The sequence below is a fragment of the Pantherophis guttatus genome, chromosome 8 (assembly GCF_059756535.1).
Source record: "Pantherophis guttatus breed Tessera chromosome 8, ASM5975653v1, whole genome shotgun sequence".
NCBI classification, from domain to species: Eukaryota; Metazoa; Chordata; class Lepidosauria; order Squamata; family Colubridae; genus Pantherophis; species Pantherophis guttatus.
In genome coordinates this window covers 71,375,418-71,389,133 of record NC_142070.1, presented here as the reverse complement: position 1 = coordinate 71,389,133, position 13,716 = coordinate 71,375,418, and the positions used below count along the sequence as shown (strand labels likewise).

At 42.6% G+C, this 13,716-nt stretch overlaps 1 protein-coding gene across 4 annotated transcripts; it reads left to right on the top strand.

Annotated features, from left to right (window-relative positions):
• The first annotated feature begins 357 nt into the window (after window positions 1-357).
• On the top strand, window positions 358-13,484 carry LOC117662080 (OCIA domain-containing protein 2-like). 4 transcript variants are annotated; one of them, XM_034411333.3, is made up of 7 exons: window positions 358-537; window positions 2,215-2,316; window positions 3,984-4,071; window positions 5,813-5,866; window positions 6,981-7,016; window positions 8,506-8,608; window positions 12,285-13,484. In XM_034411333.3, the coding sequence occupies exons 2-7, from the start codon at window positions 2,263-2,265 to the stop codon at window positions 12,355-12,357; spliced, it is 408 nt and encodes a 135-aa protein (XP_034267224.1). In that variant the 5' UTR covers window positions 358-537; window positions 2,215-2,262; the 3' UTR covers window positions 12,358-13,484. The 4 variants fall into 4 exon arrangements, with proteins under 4 accessions (XP_034267224.1, XP_034267227.1, XP_087731073.1 ...); XM_034411334.3 differs by having other exon boundaries at window positions 410-438; XM_034411336.3 differs by lacking the exon at window positions 8,506-8,608 and having other exon boundaries at window positions 12,285-12,473.
• Window positions 13,485-13,716: the final 232 nt, after the last annotated feature.

The window sequence follows — 13,716 nt, the reverse complement described above, 5'->3', positions numbered from 1 at the left end:
AACCTGTGGACTTCAACTCCCAGAATTCCTGAGACAGCCAAGCTGTCTCAGGAATTCTGGGAGTTGAAGTCCACAGGTTGTAAAAGGGCCACAATTGCCCACCCCTGAGCTAGAGACCTGAACACCCTCAGAGTTGGAAGGGACCTTGGAGGTCTTCTAGCCCAACCCCATGCTCAAGACCTGGTACCAGACCTAGGCGGGTAGCAGCATATTTGCATAACACCCGCACCCCGACGCAAAGCGGGGCTGAATCCAAACCCCTCAGTCCCCTCTTCCCTCCCTGCGCCAATCTCTCCCGCCCCTTCACAAAAAGACGCTACAAACGGCCCTCCTCTCAACCAATCCGAGAGAGGCCACGCCCCTCGCCCCGCCCTCCGAGCAGGGCCAAAACCCTCTGAGGGGGCCTGGCCTAACGGCAAAGGCTCCTTTTCTCCTCAGGCAGATTCCGCTGAGGGTCGAAGCGACCCCGAGCGGTGCGGGGGGTGGAGGAAAGCGACGGGAGAGGCGGGGAGAAGCTAGCGGGCACCCGGGAGAAAGGTAGGGGAGCCGGGAGACAGCGAGGGGTTGACCGGCTGCCCGGATAAGCTCTTGACCTTCGAGAGCGCCCTTCCTGCCGCCTCCTTTGAGGCGAGGAATGGGCTGAGTGGAGCGAGCTCCCCCCTCACCCCCCCCCACAACGTTGCACGCTTCGATAGGGGCTCCTGCTTCTTCCCAGCGTGCCAATATGTAGGAGGCCTATGATATATTTCCCGTAGAGAAAGGGGTTTCGCGGAACGGCAGCCCTTATTTATGACGTGTGGACTTCAACTCCCAGAATTCCTCACCCGGCCATTCCTATTGAGCCCCAGGTATTCCCGCGGGCTCGGGAATTCTGGGAGTTGGAAGTCCAGAAGTTAAAAAAAAAGTGGGGGAGCTATCCTTCCCCACCTCTGCTGTGTAGAGCAGGGGTCTCCAACCTTGGCAACTTTTAAGACTTGTGGACTTCAACTCCCAGAATTCCTCACCCGGCCATTCCTATTGAGCCCCAGCTATTCCCGCAGTCTTGGGAATTCTGGGAGTTGAAGTCCAGAAGGAAAAAAAAAAAGGGCTATCCTTCTCCACCTCTGCTGTGTAGAGCAGGGGTCTCCAATCTTGGCAAGTTTAAAACTTGTGGACTTCAATTCCCAGAATTCCTCACCCGGCCATTCCTATTGAACCTCAGCTATTCCCGCGGCCTCAGGAATTCTGGGAGTTGAAGTCCAGAAGTTAAAGGGGGGGGGAGCTATTCTTCCCCACCTCTGTTGTGTAGAGCAGGAGTCTCCAACCTTGGCAACTTTAAGACTTGTGGACTTCAACTCCCAGAATTCCTCACCCGGCCATTCCTACTGAGCCCCAGCTACTTCCACAGGCTCGGGAATTCTGGGAGTTGAAGTCCAGTCCAGAAGTTTTAAAAGGGGGGGGGCTATTCTTCCCCACCTCTGCTGTGTAGAGCAGGAGTCTCTAACCTTGGCAACTTTAAGACTTGTGGACTTCAATTCCCAGAACTCTGGGAGTTGAAGTCCACAAGTCTTAAAGTTGCCAAGATTGGAGACCCCTGGTATAGAGCATGTCTTAACGTTGCCAAGGTTGAGGAGAGCTGCTGTTGAGTTAAAATCGGGCACAGGAATGATTACAAGAGCTTTGGCCGTGTGAATGTGTCGCTGCAAAAATAACCAAAGGTGTCGTGACATCTCGTGACCTGAGCAGCATGACTTATTTAAACAGCCCTTGGGGCTTTCTAAGCAGAAACCCCCACCCCCTCCCTCCAGAGGTTCTCCTGATTCCACAATGGCTGCACCCACCATCAGACCCCGGATGGTTTCTATCTTGAGGGCAACCCCATTCCAGAGGGCAGGCCTTGATAGATGGCATTATTTCATCAGAGGAACCCAAGGCCTGCCAACCCTACAAGATGGAATTGGCCAGGCAGCTAGTAGGGGAGACAGGTGGTCCCACAAGTAACCAGGTTGCATGCCAGGTAGCAACATGCACCTTGAATGGCACCTGGAAGCAGGCTGCAGCTCAAAAAGCAGAGGTGTGATATGGGCACCCCGAGTTATGCCTGTCGTTGGGTGACCGATAGAAGCCTCTGGATGGTCTTCAAAGTCAGCATTATACTAACGCTATAGTAAAAAGGGAATTTGAAGTTTTGTTAAAATGCAGAGTCGGTTGTTTTATGAATTCTTTTTTTTGTAGGACACTCACATTTCGGGTGTTCAGGTTTGCTGGAACCACTGAAGAAACATGGATTCTACTCCAGTAGATAATGAGGCCTCTTCAACAGAAAATAAGACTCAGGTTGGTCCTTCCTTTTCTGCAGAGATTCATTTTTTCCCTGGGTCAAAGATTGATCAACCTTTCTTGCTATGACATCCCTCCTGCGCGAGCTGCACTGGCTCCCAGTGGTCTTCCGGGTGCGATTCAAGGTGTTGGTCACCACCTTTAAAGCGCTCCATGGCATGGGACCCGGGTACCTTTGAGACTGACTTCTGCCACCAATAGCCTCCCACCGGCCAGTTCGCTCCCACAGAGAGGGTCTCCTCAGGGTGCCATCAGCCAAGTTATGTCGGCTGGCGACACCCAGGGGGAGGGCCTTCTCTGTGGGAGCCCCAGCCCTGTGGAATGAACTGCCCCCGGAAATGCGTAAGATCTCCGACCCCCGGGTATTTCGTTGTGCACTCAAGACCCCGTTGTTCCGCCAGGCTGGGCTATCAACATAACAATTTTAAATTGGGTTTTAAATTCCTGGGGTTTTAAATTGAGCCGAATTCATTTAATAATTTTAAACTATTTTAACTGATGTTGTCTTGTGTTTTTAATAGGCTGTACACCGCCCTGAGTCCTTCGGAAGAAGGGCGGTATAGAAATAAAATTATTCTATTCTATGTTGTGTCACACAATTGTAATTGTATTTTATCAGCAATATAATAATAATAATAATAATAATAATAATAATAATAATAATAATAATAATAATAATAATAATAATAATAATAAGCGTTGCTAAGATCATTCACTGGAAAGTTTGGATTTGAGTACAGCAAAAACCACTGGGAACATCAGGTTGAGAAAGTTTTAGAGAATGAGAAACTCAAGATCTTGTGGGACTTTCAGGATTCAGACTGACAGGCACTTGGTCCACAACACACCTGACATAACAATAGTTGAAAAGAAAAAAAGTATGGTTCATTGACATTGCAATACCTGGTGATGCACGGATTGAAGATAAGCAGCAAGAAAAAATCACAAAGTACCGGGACTTGCAAATTGAAGCTGAGCGACTGTGGAAAAAGAAATCCTGGAGCCCTTGGAGCAATACCCAAAGGGCTACCCCACTATTTAGAAGTTCTAAATTTGCCGGACTTGAACATTTTGACTCTACAAAAAACCACCTTACTCGGAACAGCTTACATCCTCCAACGATACCTTAACAGTTCCTAGGTCCTTGGTTAGGACTCGAGCTGCTGAGCTATTAACCAGCCTCAAAGGCTGTGAATCTCACCAAAGATTAAATAATAATAATAATAATAATAATAATAATAATAATAATAATAATAATAGTAGTAGTAGTAGTAGTAGTAGTAGTAGTAGTAGTAGTAGTAGTAGTAGTAATACATCACACAGTCCTAAACGCTTGGGAAGTGTTCGACTAGTGATTTGGGATACGAAATCCAGCATGGTCATCTCGTTTGCTGTGTATACTGTCATAATACATTATTATTATTACGTTAACTCTAAATTGAACTATTTTCTTCCCAAACATTAACTTTTTAAAATTGACTTGTTTTATGAGATTTTAATAATATTCAACTGAAGAAATTATCAACTAAATCATAGACCACGATGTTCTGCACATTCAAGAACTTTCTGTTTTGGCATGGGAAAAAAAACCCCTCAATATTTTATTTTTTTGTAGTTCAACATGCTGTTCTCATACTATTATTTATTTAGGTTTTTATTTTCAGAATCTACTCAGTTATCCAAGAAGACTCACTGGGGAAGAGATTGAAAATATCAATCAACGATGTAAAGAAGAAAGCTTTTGGTACAGAGGTATATATATTTCTTTGTTCTGGATACAAAAAAAACAATTGTATTTTTGTCTGCCTTCCTTTGTTGTACTATTGTCAAGTCCACCTGAGGATTGCTAATATTTGAAATTAACAACATGTTCCCTTCAAAAACCATATTCTTACTTGATAGGGACTGTAAATGTTCATGGCTTTTATTTATTTCTTCCATAGATAACTGCTACAGTCTGGTAAGACTCTCAGTAATTTGCAGGCAATAAAAATATCCTTTACACTTTTTAAAAAATGGAAACAACCAAAATTACTCCCTGAAAATAATTTGAAAACCCAAAATGTGATGAGTAATAACTTTAGTTCACTATACTCAACCATAATAATTACATACACGTATGCATGCAGTTATTCTTCCTCTCCATGTCCATATTCCTGTATAAACATCTGTTTCCCAGCATTCTCCCCTCCCCATCTCTGACTCTCAGTAATCTGAGTATCCTTCCACATTTCACAGGATTTAAATCCCAAACCAAGATTCTTCTTCTTCTTGTGCCATATCCGTCATCGGACGTTGGCGATCATGTTGACAATTCTATTTTTGTCAACAGCCGCATGAAAAAGTGCTGCTGAGTTTTATCCAAACCAGTCCTTAGATTTTGAAGCCATGATGTTCTTCTTCTACCTGGACCTCGTTTGCCTTCAATCTTTCCCTGGAGGATTAAGTGAAGGATGCCATATTTTTCTGGGTGTCGCATCACATGTCCAAATTATTCTAACTTTCGCTTTTTAACAGTTTTGATGATTTCCCTTTGCTTTCCCAGGTGGCTTATCCCCTCCTCATTTCTGATTTTGTCAACCCATCTTATACGTAACAGCCATCTGTAAGTCCACATTTCAAATGCTTCTAGTTTCTTCAAGTGGTTTTCTATCAGAGACCAACTCTCTACTCCGTAGAGCAGGATAGAAAAGATGTAACATCTGACAAGCCTGATTTTCAGTCTTAGGCTTATGTCGTGACTGCAGAAGACCTTTTTCATTTTGAAGAATGAAACCAAGATTACATTCCAATAATGATATTTTCAGTGACTGCATTTGGAGACATATTGTCTTTATCATTATAAGGAATTTTGTTTCGATTTAAGCAATCTATTCTACCCCTCTTCTCACTACCTCACCCCAGTTTAAATCCTACAGCAGTCTAGCTTCTCTGTACATCTGATGAAATGAGTTGCAACCCACACAAGTATATGCCTTTTAATTAAAATTTTTAATCAGAAAAAGTGTTCCCACGTCCCCCTATTTTTTCACAACTCCAGTGGGACCGCAAGATCAGAAATGTTTGCTTCCATTTTGAACTAACCATAGTTTATTCTTATTTTAAAAGGTAATTTAAAGTTAAACTATTTTTTATTGACTAAAGATTGAAGTTGATTGATTGAAGTCTCAGTTCAGATGTAAACATTAAAAAACCAACCTTGGAAGGATGGAAAGCTGAGTCAATCTTGAGCCAGTCAGGATCGAACTCTTGGCAGCCGGCAGAATTAGCCTGCAGTACTGCATTCTAACCACCGAGCCACCACTGGATGCAGACAACCAGATGAAAACTTCTAATATTAGTTTACTAAATTACTTTTATAAACTGGGCACCTATCATTAGCAGATTCAGAAAAAGCCACAATATTATAAAGTTTCATTTGCTTCACTGGGAGTGGAGGCTCATGGGAATGAAAACCCAGATTGAAATTGATTGTTGCAATGTTTGTTTACAGCACTTCCTCTATCTCTTGGAAGTATGCTCATTACTCAAGGATTGATTAGTAAAGGTAAGTAGATTTTTAAAAATTAAAAATATGTGGTAAATTGTGCAAAACGATCAACTGCTGACCAATTCCATATAATAAGTATTAGGAGAAAATGCCTAATCTATATAACAATGGAACTATAAAAAACTGGACACATAAAAATTTTATGTGCAGAATATGTGAAATCTGTGCATATTTGTCTCATGATTGAGAGAAACTTCATGTCTTTCAGAGGCACTTTTTAATATCGGTCGTGAAATAATGACTTCTGCAGTGAATCTATCACTTAAGATTTTCAACTGCCTGTAATATTGCGTTCAACAGTTAGAGGAAGCAGAAGAGATTTTTCAGGAATAAAATATATGCCATTTTTTATTTCATGTCCATGTTTAATCTGAAAAAAAAAGTGTGTTGGAAAGTAATGATTTAAGTACCCTGTTTCCCCCAAAATAAGATATCCCCTGATAATAGGCCCAATCGGGCTTTTGAGCACATGGCAATAAGACCAAGCGCTTATTTCAGGGTTCAAAAAAATATAAGACAAGGTCTTATTTTCGGGGAAACACGGTACCATTCCTTCAATGTTTGTCTACAGGAATAATTGTAACGTTGGTTTGAAATATTTCCTTTTATCTTTTGGGTGAAAAATGTTTCATTATGTTAGTCATTAACAATTTAACCTTTTGTTTTCTTTCTTACAAGTGCACATTATAGTTGGACTTCCAGGTTAATAAATGTGTGTAAGTGGTAATATTAAAAATGTACTTTTTAATAATGCATTAATTAAGCAAGGTTGGTTTTGGTTTAGAGCAATTTTGATTTTTAAAGTGGCTTACAGATAGTCCTTGACTTATGACCTAATTGAGTGGAATTATGGTTGTAAGTTGTTGCTGTCATTCAGCAAGTAACCATGGGAGTCCACCTGATTTTATGACCTTTCTTGGAGGTCATTAAGCAAACCCGTTTTTATCCAATGGATGTTTTTTGCCAGAAACCAACAAAACTTGATGATACGAACCCAGTTGATCCGTGAACTAGGATCAAGATTTCTCTGTAATAAAATGTGCAAACCTGGTCTACTGTGTATTTTCCCTTGGCCTAAAAATCATTTCTTAAAAACGATTTCTTTTTCTAGGGATTATCAAGACTGCTTCTTTGAATACCGTAGTGGGTAAGTTTTGAAAGACTGTGAAGTTACTGCAGGAAAAAAGGAAAAGTGTTTAATCTATAATTAGTAAAATGAACATCTCTCTTACGCAGTGTTTCCCAACCTTGGCAACTTTTAAGATGACTATGGCTGGCTGGGGAATTCTGGGAGTTGAAATCTTAAAAGTGGCTGAGTTTGAGAAACACTGTTCCTATATTTGCACTGGAACATAGAGCATGTGGGGAATGCACATATCAACTCTTCAAGAAAGGCCTATCCAGGAAACAGGTCAAAGATTCCAGAAGTGCCATCATTGTTTTAGAATATAGTAACAGAATCTTGAAAACTGACCAAGCCCTGAGCAAGTTTTCCCTCTGTCCGTTTTACACCAAACCGAATCAAAACAGGATTATTTTGAGTTACTTTCTCACACCTTTTCCTTCTCCACCACTGAATTGTCTTTTATTTGCCCAACCATTCCTGCGTACTTTCTTCAAGTTTTATATTCCTTTATCCCAAGAGAAGTGAAAAACATTTAAATGTTAGCGGACTGTATACAGGTAGTCCTCAATTTACAACCACAATTGAGCCACAAATTTCTGTTGCTAAGCAAAACAGTTTGTTAAAAAGGCTTTGTCCCATTTTTAAAAAAAAAATTGATTTATATGCCGCCCTTCTCCGGAGACTCAGGGCAACTTACAATGCGTTAAGCAATAGCCTTCATACTTTTGTATATTTATACAAAGTCAGCTTATTGCCCCCACAAACTGGGTCCTCAATTTACCCACCTTAGAAAGGATGGAAGGCTGAGTCAACCTTGAGCCTGGGGAGATTCGAACTTGCAGTAATTGCAGGCAGCTGAATGTTAACAGGTTATTAGTCTGCTGCGCCACCAGGCTCTTTTATTTTATGGCCTTTCCTGCCACAGTTGTTGAATCTGAACATTGCAGTTATTCAGTTAGCAACACGGTTGTTAAGTGAATCCAGCTTCCCCATTGACTTTGCTTGTCGAAAGTTTGCAAAAGGAGATCACATGACCCCGGGACACTTCAACTGTCATAAATATGAGTCAGTTGCCATGCTGCAATGGTCATGAGTGTGAAAAACAGTTTTTCAGTCATTTTTTTCAGTGCTGTTGTAACTTTGAACGGTCACTAAAACTGTTGGAAGCCGAGAACTACCTGTAGTTGTACTGAGAATTTTAAAATAATTGTTATGTTTATAAATTAAGCACCTGTAGCCCATACTTCTTGCCTATTTCATTAAAAATATTTATAGCCTCTGCACTGTGAGGCCTGTTGCTTCGTGCAATGAGGTTTTAATTGTGAGAAGAATCCAACTTTAACATTAAAAGACAAATGGGCCAAGGCATTTCTAACGCCCACTCTCAAAATGACCATCAATGAAACACTGTTAAAGCAGATTTCTTGCATTATAGGTCAATGCAGGACAAAAAAAAAAATCTGAGGAAAATTCATCAGAGGTTACTGATGCTGTTGCTTTTCCTTTGTAGTTGTTGGCGCTGTGGCCTTTTTTGTTGGGAAAATGTTATATATTGAAAAATGTACTCAGAGTTTTAGAAGTCGTCTTGTGCCATTCGGACCGGAACAATACAGGTTTGTTTGGAATCCATTCTTTCAATGATAATTTGGGGTTTTTAGAGCAGTGTTTTTCAACCTTAGCAGCTTTAAGAGGTATGGTTCAATTTCCAGAATTCTTCACAGCCAGCATGTTGGCTAGTGTTCTGCCCCAGCTACAGACCCCAAAGAACTCAGCACGCACAAAGTCTGTACAAACCTTAGTTTACTAAATTAAATCAGTCTTTTTCAAATAAAGGCTGTTAATTAACTTTCTTAACAGCCTACAAGAATCCAAAGAATAAATAATCGTAATCTTACTATGGTTGGCAGAAACCCCAGAAGCAATTTGCAGGAAACTGATAAGGGAACTAAGATCAGGACGTGAAGGAGAGTGAACGAAGTTGTTCCCTGCAAATTGCCTCAATCGTCGTCCTTCCTTAAATAGGCTAAGGGAGTGGCCAATTAGTCCCAAGCCTTACTCTCGAGGAGACCTCCTCCTGAGGAGCCACTCCTGCCTTTTGGCAGCTCTGTGCACCCGTGCATCGAGAAGAGGCTCCTCCTCTTTTTCCTCTTCGCTTATGGGAGTTTCTGGAGGTTCTGAAGGCCCTGGCTGAGTCCCCGCCTCTGGCACCACATCTTCTCCAGCCTCCTCATTATCTGACTTGAGTGCCAGCTGCACAGGCTGCTGGCGCAACACCACACCAGCCTCCTCGCTGTCGGAATCAGCTACTAGCTGCACAAGCCGCTGACGGGCCACAACAGCTAGGGAATTCTGGGAATTGAAGTCCCACATTTTAAAGTTGCTGAGGCTGAGAAACACTGCCTTATCTACCGTGTTTCCCTGAAAATAAGGCCTATCCTGAAAATAAGCCCTAGATTGATTTTTATACATGTGCCCAATATAAGCCCTACCCCAAAAATAAACCCTAGTTACGACCAGTTGCTTCTTGCATTGCCCTCGGAGAATAAATTGACATCCTGGTGGCCCCCAGGGGGAGAGCCTTCTCTGTGGGGGCACCTACTATCTGGAACGAGCTCCCACCGGAGATACGGAGGATCCTGGATCTATGCATCTTCCACCGCGCTCTCAAGACCTTTTTATTTCACCAGGCTGGTCTGGCCTAACCTTTCCCATTCTTTTTTTAATGTAAATTTTAATTTGTTCTTAACTTGGGGTTTTAAATTTGTCTTGGGCTAAATTGATTTAATTCGATTTTACTTCTGCTCTTAAATTTTTGTATTTTGTGTGTTTTATCCTGTGCCTGTTCACCACCGTGAGTCCTTCGGGAGTAGGGCGGTATACAAATTAAATAAAATGAAATGAAAAATGAAATCCTCTTCCCTGTGCCTGCCCTTCAAGTATTGGAAGATGGCTATCGTGTGTGTCCCCTACCCCCAAGCTTTCTCTTCGTTAGGCTAAACTTATCTAGTTCCCTTAACCATTCTTCATATATAGTAGTTTAGCCTCCAGATCCCTTATCATTTTCGTTGCTCTTCCGCACATTTTTTATAGGGTCTCAGCATCTTTTTTGTATCATGATGACCAGAGAATGCAGTATTTCAAGTATGGCCTTACTAGATAGAGTGGTGCTATCACTTGATACTATCCTTCTGTTGATGCAGCGTAAGACTGCATTGCTTTTTTGGTAGCCACAGATCTACCGGGACACCTAAATCCCTCAGTTACTGCTGTTGAGCCAGGCACCTCCTATTCCAGGGGTCGGCAACTTTAAACACTCAAAGAGCCATTTGGACCCGTTTCCCACAGAAAAGAAAACACTGAGAGCCACAAAGGTCCTAACTGGAAGTCTCCCGTTCAATTCTGGAGCTGACCGGAAGTTCGGTTTCCCCACCATAGAGTCTCCTCCTAGCACAGCTTCCTTTTTAACGGAAAGCCCTATCAATTGTGGAGCCGACTGGAAAACCCGCTCCTTGCAATAGAGTCTCCTCCTGGTGTGCCGTGCTCCCCCACCCCCACCCCAACAGGAAGGTCCTCTCAAAATTGTGGTGCCAGCCAGCGACAGAGCCGCAACAGAGGGATGAAAGAGCCACATGCGGCTCCAGAGCTACAGGTTGCTGACCCTTGTCCTATTCTATACCTGGGCATTTACTTTTTCCTGCCTAACTGCAGGACCTTACCCACTGGACTGCATCTTGTTGGCTAGGGCCTATTGCTCAAGTCTGTCAAGATCCCGTCTCTATCTTACATCTTATTTTATATTTTTGAGAGTAACTATTAGACTTTAGACTTATTTGAGCCTGCAGTGACCTCCCTAGTATAACATTTTGTGTCATACAGTACTGCGCTGCATTCAGGAAATTTATATGCATAGATATAGTGGCTCTTTAGGAGGGTTGATAGAGAAAGAATGGAAAATTGACAAGTGGCTACTATCTCGATAAAATCACATCATGTCAGAGTGGAGATGAGCTTAGGGTTATTTCTGTGTTGTGCTTTATTGTATGTTTTCAACTCTAATCATAGTATGATTTGATAAAACTATTCAGAGTGAACAGATTCAGTGTAATAGAAACTTATTATATAATTTTATTTATTTTATTAAATTTCTATACCGCCGTACTCCCGAAGGACTCAGGGCGATGAACAGCCACAGAATAAAACACATAAATACAAAAATTTAAAATAGAATAAAAACGAATTAAATAATTTGGCTGAGACAAATTTAAAATACCCCATAATTTAAAAACAAATTAAAATTTACATTTAAAAAGGCGAGAAGATTTAGGCCAGGCCAGCTTGATGAAATAAAAGTCTTAAGCACGTGACGGAAGGTGTGCAGATCCGGGATCCTCCATATCTCCAGGGGGAGCTCATTCCAGATCGTAGGTGCCCCCACAGAGAAGGCTCACCCCCTGGGGGCCGCTAGTCAATATTGTTTGGCCGACGGCACCCGGAGGAGCCCCTCTCTATGGGAGCGTACTGGCCGGTGGGAGGCTATTGCTGGTAGCAGGCGGTCCCATAGATAACCAGGTCCTAAGCCATGGAGCGCTTTAAACGTGATAACCAAAACCTTGAGGCGCACTCGGAAGACCACCGGGAGCCAGTGCAGCTCACGCAGGAGAGGTGTTACATGGGAACTCCACGTCGCTCCCATAACCACCCGCGCAGCTGCACTCTGCGCCAGTTGGAGCCTCCGAGTGCACCTCAAGGGGAGCCCCATGTAGCGAGCGTTATAATAGTTCAGACGAGAGGTGACGAGGGCATGAGTGACTGTGCGTAGGGAGTCCCGATCTAGAAAGGGATGCAACTGGCGGATCAGGCGAACCTGATGAAAAATCCTCCCGTCACAGCTGTCAAGTGCTCTTCTAAAGACAGCCGTGAATCCAGGAGGACGCCCAAGTTGCGAGCCCTTTCCGTGGGGGCCAATGATTTGCCCCCAATAGTCAGTGACGGCACCAGCTGACTATATCGGGACGTCGGAAACCACAGCCACTCGGTCTTGGATGAGCCTGTTTCTCCCCATCCAGATCCGTACGGCCTCCAGGCACTGGGACATCACTTCAAGGACATCGTTGGGGTATAATGAATGAATGACAGCCGCTTACCTATTACTGCTCCATAAACCTGCTATTTTAAGGCTTTTTTTGTAATTCCAGAAATAAAAATTACTATTTTATAATTTTATAACATTTGACTTTTTTTTTAATAAACCATAATTCAACCTTTTTATCTGCTCCTAATTCCTTTTAGGAAACATTCTCCTACAGACGATGAAGGCAAAGCAAATCCTCAAATGAAAAAAACAGATACTTCTGTTTCTTAAAACAAGCACACATTACCAAAATTAATATTTTACTCACATAAATGTATCCCCACCCTATGTGAAGACATTGTACAGAATTATGAATATTGGAATAAAATGATTGTTTTTGCGTATTATTATTTTCTCTAAATACAGAGAATTCTCATTACTTGCAGTATTTCATGTTCTGTAAAATTGCTGCAGATACAGAATCAGCAAATGCTGAAACCTCAGCTGGGAACAGCTGTGTATCCGGTGATTTAAATGATTTGCTGCTCTGCATGTCTGTAAAGAAGCACGTAAGCATTGTGAGTGTTGCGTTTGTGGTAACAAATTAATTTTTGCGAGTATGAAATTTACGTACAGGTAGGCCTCAGTTTACAATGGCTCGCTTAACAACCATTCAAAGTTGCAAAGCCTTCGAAGTCTCCAGATGTCAGCTCGGGGGAATTCCTGACATGTCCGGAGCTAAATTTGATTGATGGCTCCGAGCAGCTGTTGGTGATGGCTGAGGCTCCAGGTGGGGAAAGCATGCAGCTGCAGCTGGTCAGTGAAGAGGAGGAGGAACTGCCTTCTACACCTGATCCAAGAACACATAGGGCAGAGAAATGACAGGAGTGGTGAATGTCGGCCAGACTACGGCCAGAAAACCTCACCGTTCTTCATGGGCTGCACTGGATGATGGCTATTTAGCACAGCAGACAGATGGAGGCGATGCTGGGAACATGTTTGTTTCCTAGCCGTGTGTTTTCTGGTCATCGTGATTCCTGCCTCGCTTTGGATTGACACCATGACTTCACTTGGATCATACCTTGGAAAGACGGGACTTTTCTTGCTTCCTGAACGCTCTCGTGTTGTGGATTTAAGTTTGCTTGGTGGATTTATTTTGATGAGAAACTTTCAAGTGACTTGTGGACTCTTTGGCCATTGCTCCGTGGACTAGCATTGATCTGCTCATGGTTGGACTTAATTGGGACAGTTCTGGTGTTTTTGATGAAGGGAATTGCTGGGGAATATTAATAAACTCACTAAACCAGTTAGGTGTGAGTGAGCAGGGCAGCACAGATTCAGGCTTATGGCCATGTAAGTGCTTTTAACACCTGTGGTGACTCACTTAATGACCATCATAAAACCTGTTGTAAAGTCAAGTCTGGTCACACAGTGCCTTGATTTAAGAACGCAATGACTTATGGCTCAATTGTGGGGGTGAGGGCTACTACTGCCATTAGGCTGTTCAACTAGAAGGTGTTTCCCAGCCCTAGGATTCTATGTTCTACCTTGGTCATCATGGGTAATGATCTGTATTGGGACAAGGACAGGGGAAGCAAGATCCCCACCAATTTTTTGATTCCATTCATCATAGGATCTTTTTCTTGATGG

Coding starts and splice junctions, on each gene's coding strand:
- LOC117662080 (XM_034411333.3), top strand. CDS start 2,263: ATGGATTCTACTCCAGTAGATAATGAGGCCTCTTCAACAGAAAATAAG. Junction 2,317..3,983: donor CAACAGAAAATAAGACTCAG/GTTGGTCCTTCC, acceptor TTTTATTTTCAG/AATCTACTCAGTTATCCAAG. Junction 4,072..5,812: donor AGAAAGCTTTTGGTACAGAG/GTATATATATTT, acceptor GTTTGTTTACAG/CACTTCCTCTATCTCTTGGA.